Source organism: Procambarus clarkii, chromosome 38 (assembly GCF_040958095.1).
Source record: "Procambarus clarkii isolate CNS0578487 chromosome 38, FALCON_Pclarkii_2.0, whole genome shotgun sequence".
NCBI lineage: Eukaryota > Metazoa > Arthropoda > Malacostraca > Decapoda > Cambaridae > Procambarus > Procambarus clarkii.
In genome coordinates this window covers 23226172-23235766 of record NC_091187.1, presented here as the reverse complement: position 1 = coordinate 23235766, position 9595 = coordinate 23226172, and the positions used below count along the sequence as shown (strand labels likewise).

Below are 9595 nucleotides of genomic sequence, written 5' to 3'. Positions count from 1 at the left end.
CGACCTTGGGAAGATTGTTGCTCCAATCGGTCACCAAGTCGTTGGCTAGTACCAAGTCAATCCCAGCTATAGGTAGGGTATCGACTACTGCCAACGCACATGTGCCGCTGAAGTAAGGCGAGTCGAGATGTATCGGCACCAAGGGGGCGGCATATCGCGTCCTAGGAAACCCAACCAGGACAACCTTTTGTCTCCCATCTACACTCACTCCCTCGGGTAACGAGCTACTCACGATCAGGGACTGGGCTGCTCCACTATCTCTGAGCACTACAACTGACCTACCAGTATGATCGCTCGATACATACCCGCCTGAAGTGTGAGGGGCGAACAAACTTGGTTCTTCCTGAGTAGTAGTAGACTGGCTTCCTGCTGGTGATGTTACACAGCTCATTAACATCACCTCCCTACGTGGGCCGCTACCTCTTCTGCCTCGACACATAGCAGCTACATGCCCTTTCTGCCCACAAGTCCAGCACACCATATTCCTCCCCGGACTCCGGTGTTTCGGACTGCTAGGACTAGTCCTTCGAGGGCTACTTGGGGGCGTCTTCTTGGCGCTGTGTGGGACGGGGGTCTCCTCTTCCTGACGAGGTTTGTCAAACCGGCGTGGGTAATTCCTCAGGACGTACTTAGCAGAAGGCCTATGCGTCAGGATGTATTCCTCAGCCATGGTGGCTTCCGCTCTCAAGGTCTCCACCTGCTGCTCCTCTAAGTACGTCTTTAGATCTCCAGACAGACAGTCCTTGAAGTCCTCTAACAGTATAAGCTGCTCGAGGTCTTCTTTGGTCTCCACCTTCCGAGAGACACACCATTCCTGGAAAAGTCGCTCCTTGATTGTGGCGAATTCGGTGAAAGTGTGCTCTGAGGTCTTTTTCAGGTTCCTAAACTTTTGCCTGTACGCCTCAGGTACCAATTGGTATGCCATGAGCACGACCTTCTTCACCTTGTCATAGTCGCCAGACTCATCAAGGGACAACGTGGAGTAGGCGATTTGGGCCTTCCCAGTCAAGACAGACTGTATCATGATGGCCCAATTCTCCTTTGGCCACTCCAAAGAGGCTTCGACTTTCTCGAAGGCTGCGAAGAACTTTGAAACTTCCTTCTCGTTGAACTTCGGGACCATTTTGATGTTCCTTACCGGATCGAAACTACTCGTTTCCGTTGTTGGCCTCCGACCACCTAACCGCAATACTTCTAGCTCATGTTGTCTCTCTCTTTCCTCTCTGTCTCGTCGTTCTTGACTGTCTCGTTCTTCTCTTTCTCTTTCTCTTTCTCGTTTCTCTTCTCTTTCTCTTTCTCGTTCTTCTCTTTCTCTTTCTCGTTTCTCTTCTCTTTCTCTTTCCGCTTTCCTTTCTTCTAATTCTAAACGCCTCATCTCTAATTCTTTATCTTGTCTCTCTCTTTCCATTTCTAATTTCTTCCATTCTATCTCACGATTAATTTCCAAGGCACGCATTTTTACTGTAAGTAAACTTATATTCATCTCACCTGCATCGCTGTCAATGTCACTGCCTTTATCTTCCTTTTCAGTGGAAGCTACTTCCTCACTTTCTTTTGTACCTTGTGCCTCACTTTCTTGTTTCTCATCGGCCTTCAAATGCCGGTGAACCTTGGACAAGATCTCCACACGGGAATCACTGGCACGTATCTTAATCTCCAGGTAGGCACTCACTAACACTAGTTCCTGTTTCCCCAGATATTTTAATCTGGCAAGACAGTCCTCCCTGTTCAGAAAAGCCTGAACATCGACCAGATCATCGATGGTCGCTTTTTCTGCCATTGTCACTTGGTACACTAGCACTTAACACACCGCTTCACTTTAGCACTTAACACAGCAAGCACTGTTCTACGTCAATATTGCACTCTATCGCACCAATCACTGCACTTGCCAATATTGCACGTAATTACACCGGGCACCGCACTACACAATATTGCACTTAATCACAGTGAGCACTTCGCTATACAATGTTGCATGTAATCGCACTGGGCACCGCACTACACAATATTGCACTTAATCACAGCGAGCACCGCACTCTACAATATTGCACTGAATCACTCCGAGCACCGCTCAGGACGTATAACGCCCTAATAGTCACACACAGGGGGAATTATTTACAGGGATTACGCCACTTCACCACCCCTGTCAAACATACTTGACAAGGGGTCGGATCCCGCTGGGGATGCCAATTATGTTACGGCCATCTCGGGTCGCAACCGGGTTCTTTCTCTGATGTTGTTAGAGGTAGGGTATGCGGCCCCAAGCTAGTAGTGGCTTTCAAGGGATGTGATCCGTAACGCAAGTAAATTAAAGGGGAAGGGGATTCAAAGGCAAAAACTTAATAATATAATTGTCACCATCACCATAAATAATATATAAAAGATTACACGGGGGGAGGTATAAACACTAGAATGTACAACGTAGTCTTCTTCTGAAGACTCTGGACGTTCACGGTGCTCAACGATGCTAAGGTCTTGGTCCTCTTGTGGCCTCACGACGAATCCTTCGATTCTCTTGAGTCTACCCTGGCCACAGGCCAGCCAAATCACAGTTCCACTGGGGGGCATCGTCGTGGAGGCCGTCAACCACAAATCAAGCCTGTAGCTGGCAGGTTCCAACCAGCAACGCTGGTTAGGCCACTCCACGACCGATACTAGGGTAGCGAGCCCTAGTCAGGAGCCTCGTGTGATCCCACAGATCACTCTCCTCACCACAACACCCCAGTGGTTAAGCGTCTCCACCAGTCAGTCCCGGGTACGACAATCCCTCAGCTGCCACGTCACAGGCAGGCTAACACCTCAGTGTTCATCCGGGGGGTGACTCACAGCTGCTGCAGCAAATACTTGGAGACAAGACGGCTGCCTTGGGTAGACTGATCCACCGTCCGATTCAGCAGTCCCAGGTCGACTCTGTAATCAGACACGTCATCAGTAATAGGGACACTCTAGGGCACCTCACTTACAGGCTTAGACACAAACGCCCGACGTATCCACTCCATAGATGGTGTTGCTGTCTAAGCTCCACCTCACCAGAGGTCAGCAGCGGCTGTGTTATGAGCTGATCAGAACGGGAAACTAGCCCTTGTGGCCAGTATATCTCGTCCTCACTAGGTGGCGTCGTCCATTTAGAGGGGGTTTCGGGAGCTGACCCACAGATGGCGCGGTCGTCATTGCTCCGTGCTCGGACGCTGGGCTCGGGTCCGTAATACATGCCGTCCGTGAGTCTTTGTCTTTTTAGATAATGTAACTTTTTTTTTAATTATGTTAATAAGGGAATTATCTAATTTCTGGGATTAAATTTTTCATCCTTCTCCGCCCACATTAATGTCTATTCTATATGGCGGAAACCAAATCTAACTGCATAATCTAAATAGGGCCTAACTAGAGCAAGATAAAGATGAATGTGTTGTTGATATGGCTTCTAAAAATAACTCCCAGTATCATATTTGCCTTATTTCCTACATTTGTGCATCGAATGATTGGTTTAAGATCTCTAATAATCATGACTCGTTGATCTTTCTCGCATTCAGGCTTGGTAATTTTAACATTGTCCGGCTGATGTTCGTACGAGCTTGTGCCTTCTGCTGCGCGTTTTTGATTAACACAAAATCAAAGATATTTTGGTTCTCCATTTGTCATATTGTTTATCAGTCAGTTGCTTGGCAAAAACATTCGCTATAGTACTAATTCACTGAACAATTTGAGTGAAGGCAAAGTGCCAACTGGGACTAATAACTTTTGGTACTTCATTTATTGTTGTTTAAATCAAGATTAAACTATTTTTTCTTTTCTTTTTCAAAGCCAACTATGTTTTTTTTTAGAAGATTGGGAAATCTGCTTAGTGTCTGCCGTAGGGTAATTCTCTCCTCGTAAGGTAACAGTGACAAGTACTTCCAAACTATTTGAATTACATATACTTAATTCATGTGTTGTTAGGGTCTTATAACAAATAAACTGCAGGCCAATTGGTCCATACAAGGCGGCTCATATTAACATCTTCCCAAACTTATACATACACATGGCCAACACAAGCGTGGAACCATCAAGCGATTTACACTCATGATTTACTTTTTTCTAATGTGGAATTATTTTTTTGTTTTATTGCAAGATTTACGTTTGCTGCAGCTGCCTGAAGTTTGTTGACCCTCATCACCGCTCCTGGCTCAGTTTGTTGACTTCCAGACGATTGGCTGAGTCAATTGCATTCAATATTACTAACATTTTATGTTAATTTTAAAATCTAACATTTAGTTAGATTTAGTTAACAAGCCGAAACGTTCACCTCATTTCATATTTCTCTGTTGATTTTCCGTATAAAATGATCAGTGTTTTGTGATCGTCAATTGCACACACACACACACATATATATATATATATATATATATATATATATATATATATATATATATATATATATATATATATATATATATATATATATATATATATAATATATATATATATATATATATATATATATATATATAATATATATATATATATATATATATATATATATATATATATATAATATATATATATATATATATATATATATATATAATATATATATATATATATATTATATATATATATATATATATATATATATATATAATATATATATATATATATATATATATATATATATATATATATATATATATATATATATATATATGTCGTACCTAGTAGCCAGAACGCACTTCTCAGCCTACTATTCAAGGCCCGATTTGCCTAATAAGCCAAGTTTTCATGAATTAATGTTTTTTCGTCTACCTAACCTACCTAACCTAACCTAACCTAGCTTTTTTTGGCTACCTAACCTAACCTTACCTATAAATATAGGTTAGGTTAGGTTAGGTAGGGTTGGTTAGGTTCGGTCATATATCTACGTTAATTTTAACTCCAATAAAAAAAAATTGACCTCATACATAGAGAAAAGGGTAGCTTTATCATTTCATAAGAAAAAAATTATAGTAAATATATTAATTCAGGAAAACTTGGCTTATTAGGCAAATCGGGCCTTGAATAGTAGGCTGAGAAGTGAGTTCTGGCTACTAGGTACGACATATATATATATATATATATATATATATATATATATATATATATATATTTATATATATATATATATATATATATATATGAATGAAAACTCACACCCCAGAAGTGACTCGAAGTGGGGTGTGAGTTTTCATTCGCATATAGTCCTGGGGACCATTCAGGCTTGTTCGCATATATATATATATATATATATATTTATATATATATATATATATATATATATATATATATATATATATATATATATATATATATATATATATATATATATATATATATATATATATATATATATTGGTGTATACTGGCAGCAGGTTTTCTTTCAAACATGTTTCATTGAATATGACCGCATATTCTGTATTTATTATTTTCTGGTTTAGGGCTTCTATCCCTCTAACTATTTTCTTAGCATCAGGGCTTAATTGAAATAGGAGTTCTCCAAAACTCATTTTCGTACTTTTAAGGTGAAGAAAAGAAGTGATTTACTATAGAGTGTATTACACTTATTTGTATAATTTGCACGACGTTTCGAACCTCCATGGTTCATTCTCAAGTGAACAGATCTTGCAATACTAGTTGATTTTATACCCGCATTAGGTCAGGTGATAATACAATGAAGGTGAAAACACGGGGGAATACATAAGGGATAAACATAGGGGCTGCAGAAGGCTTATTGGCCCATACGAGGCATCTCCTATCTAAACACAAAGATTAATCCAGTGTAATTGGCCTGTTATGTTGGACATTGTCTTCTGTGTTGGGACACAGAAGACAATGTCCAACAACGAAGACAATGAAGACAACGTCTGAAAATACAGTGAGGGGGGGGGGGGGAAGGGGGACGTCTAATTTTCACCAATATTATTGTGACTTACTGTCTTCAGGAATTGTTTATTTATAATTAACACCAAATCCCAGTACATTATTTTTACACGAGAGAAAGTTACAAATATATTTGGCAGCTTGGCATCACACTAGCGCTCTTGCCAGACGTCTCCAGTACACCAAGAGTTTACCCCAGTCCCAGTACACCAAGAGTTTACCCGTCCCAGTACACCAAGAGTTTACCCCAGTCCCAGTACACCAAGAGTTTACCCCAGTCCCAGTATACAAAGAGTTTACTACAGTCCCAATATACCCAGAGTTTACCTCAGTCACAGTACACCAAGAGTTTACCCCAGTCCCAGTACACCAAGAGTTTACCCCAGTCACAGTACACCAAGAGTTTACCCCAGTCCCAGTACACCAAGAGTTTACCCCAGTCCCAGTACACCAAGAGTTTACCCCAGTCCCAGTACACCAAGACTTTACCCCAGTCCCAGTATACCAAGAGTTTACCCCAGTCCCAGTATACCAAGAGTTTACTACAGTCCCAATATACCAAGAGTTTACCCCAGTTCCAGTATATCAAGAGTTTACTACAGTCCCAATATACCAAGAGTTTACCTCAGTCACAATACACCAAGAGTTTACTACAGTCCCAGTACACCAAGACTTTACCACAGTCCCAGTACACCAAGACTTTACCACAGTCCCAATATACCAAGAGTTTACTACAGTCCCAATATACCAAGAGTTTACCTCAGTCACAATACACCAAGAGTTTACTACAGTCCCAATATACCAAGAGTTTACCTCAGTCACAGTACACCAAGAGTTTACCACAGTCCCAGTACACCAAGAGTTTACCACAGTCCCAGTACACCAAGAGTTTACCACAGTCCCAGTATACCAAGAGTTTACCACAGTCCCAGTACACCAAGAGTTTACCACAGTCCCAGTACACCAAGAGTTTACCACAGTCCCAGTACACCAAGAGTTTACCACAGTCCCAGTACACCAGGAGTTTACCCCAGTCCCAGTACACCAAGAGTTTACCCCAGTCCCAGTACACCAAGAGTTTACCACAGTCCCAGTACACCAAGAGTTTACCACAGTCCCAGTACACCAAGAGTTTACGACAGTCCCAGTACACCAAGAGTTTACCACAGTCCCAGTACACCAAGAGTTTACCACAGTCCCAGTGCACCGAGAGTTTACCACAGTCCCGGTACACCAAGAGTTTACCACAGTCCCAGTACACCAAGAGTTTACCACAGTCCCAGTACACCAAGAGTTTACCACAGTCCCAGCGCACCAAAAGTTTACCACAGTCCCAGTACGCCAAGAGTTTACCACAGTCCCAGTACACCAAGATTTTACCACAGTTCCAGTACACCAAGAGTTTACCACAGTCCTAGTACACCAAGAGTTTACCACAGTCCCAGTACACCAAGAGTTTACCACAGTCCTAGTACACCAAGAGTTTACCACAGTCCCAGTACACCAAGAGTTTACCACAATCCCAGTACACCAAGAGTTTACCACAGTCCCAGTGCACCAAGAGTTTACCACAGTCCCAGTACACCAAGAGTTTACCACAGTCCTAGTACACCAAGACTTTACCACAGTCCCAGTACACCAAGACTTTACCACAGTCCCAGTACACCAAGAGTTTACCACAGTCCCAGTACACCAAGAGTTTACCACAGTCCCAGTACACCAAGAGTTTACCACAGTCCCAGTACACCAAGAGTTTACCACAGTCCTAGTACACCAAGAGTTTACCACAGTCCCAGTACACCAAGAGTTTACCACAATCCCAGTACACCAAGAGTTTACCACAGTCCCAGTGCACCAAGAGTTTACCACAGTCCCAGTACACCAAGAGTTTACCACAGTCCTAGTACACCAAGACTTTACCACAGTCCCAGTACACCAAGACTTTACCACAGTCCCAGTACACCAAGAGTTTACCACAGTCCCAGTACACCAAGAGTTTACCACAATCCCAGTACACGAAGAGTTTACCACAATCCCAGTACACCAAGAGTTTACCACAGTCTCAGTGCAGTATTTCAAGTCTTGGCTTGACACTTGGTTGCCATCTCCGCTCACCTCTTATCATTTACAGCTGCCACTTGGCGAGGCAGGCGCGTGTGTGAAACTTCCAAGAGCGTCCCAAAAGGGGGATCAGATGCTATTGAACAGCATATCTCACGAGCACCGAAGCTATGCTCCAGCTACCGTCGGTCGACCAGCAATGAATACTGGAGAGCTTGCAATTATTTGGGAAATCACCCTGGTAAGCGTCTGGTTCTGGGAGAGGGGTTCAGCGTCACCGTTCTTAGCAAAGTTATGCACCCTCTCTAGAATGTGTTGCAGGTTTTGAAGAAACTGGGGCACATTCTGATGCTCACTGAAGGTGGCATCACGTAGAGAGTCTTTAAAAGCTTTGAGAGGAGTACGGCACTTACGTCCGTAGAGCATCTCATAAGGAGATTCTCCTAGAGACTCATTGGGAAGACTTCTAAATATACACATGATTAAATCTATTTGCTTATCCCAATCCTTAGAGGTTTCATTGCAAAACTTCTTCAGGAGTGCTTTAATAGTCTGATGACTACGCTCAAGAGAACCCTGTGAAGCAGGATGATAGGGCTGGACAATACCTGTGTGATGTTGAACTCTTCCAGTGTCCTCTTGAAGAGATCACTGGCGAAGTTGGTGCCACAGTCGCTCTGAACCTCCCTTGGAAATCCATACTGGGTGAAGATCTTCAATAAGTGTTTCACCACCGTAGCAGCCGTAATGTTCTTTACTGGAACTGCTATGGGGAATCTGGTGGTAGGACACAGGGTGGTTAGTATATAGGCGTTACCAGAACTGGTCCGAGGTAAAGGGCCAACACAGTCTATAATAAGTCTGTGGAAAGGTTCCGCAGGCACCTGGATGGGTGTCAGTGGTGCTCTGGGGATAGAGATGTTCGGTTTACCTGCCAACTGACATGTATGACCCTGTTTGACGTACTGTTTGACGCTATTTACCATACCTGGCCAGTTGTAGTCTTGACGGATTCCGTGGTAGGTCTTGTTAAATCCGTAGTGTGAGAGTGCTCCGTGGGCCAGGTGTAGAATAGTGGGCCGCAGGCTGGCAGGAATCACTAGTTGTTCGACGTTGGCCCAATCGTCCTCCTCCTTCAGTTTACTGGGTCTGTATCTGCGGTAGAGCAACTCGTTCTCTAGGAAGAACCCAGGAATACTGTCAGGTTGAGTCTCAGCCTGGAAGAATAATGGTGTCAAGGTAAGATCTTCCCTCTGTAACTTACGGAACTCCAACGTGGTCAGATTCGGGGGTAGTTTCTGAGGGTCTTGAGGGACAGCGGTAGCAGTAGAGTCAGCTGGCTGTGGTCGTGCAGCTTGTGCACGGGTGGTCAATAAAACCGGAGGAGAAACTTCATCACTCTCTTGAACCTTTGCTGGAACATACTCAAAGATGGGATTATCCATTACAGAGGTACACACCTGGGGTTTGTCCATGACGATCAGGTTTGTCGGTTGCAGGTCTTCTGCCAAGTCGTTGCCAAGGAGAAGTTGCACTCCAGGCATGGGAAAAGGCTTTTCCCTGATGGCGACTTGGACTTCACCGGTCACGAAGGGACAATCCAGGTGGACTCTGGCGAGTGGATAAGGAGTGGTAGCAGTGAGGACAG

General features: G+C 43.3%; 1 protein-coding gene across 1 annotated transcript; it reads left to right on the top strand.

The window, feature by feature from the left end:
• The first annotated feature begins 5838 nt into the window (after positions 1-5838).
• LOC138372292 (paternally-expressed gene 3 protein-like) lies at positions 5839-7304 on the top strand. The gene is made up of 2 exons (XM_069337574.1): positions 5839-5868; positions 6027-7304. The coding sequence occupies exons 1-2, from the start codon at positions 5839-5841 to the stop codon at positions 7302-7304; spliced, it is 1308 nt and encodes a 435-aa protein (XP_069193675.1).
• The last annotated feature ends 2291 nt before the right edge of the window (positions 7305-9595 follow it).

Coding starts and splice junctions, on each gene's coding strand:
- LOC138372292 (XM_069337574.1), top strand. CDS start 5,839: ATGTCCAACAACGAAGACAATGAAGACAAC. Junction 5,869..6,026: donor ACGAAGACAATGAAGACAAC/GTCTGAAAATAC, acceptor TATATTTGGCAG/CTTGGCATCACACTAGCGCT.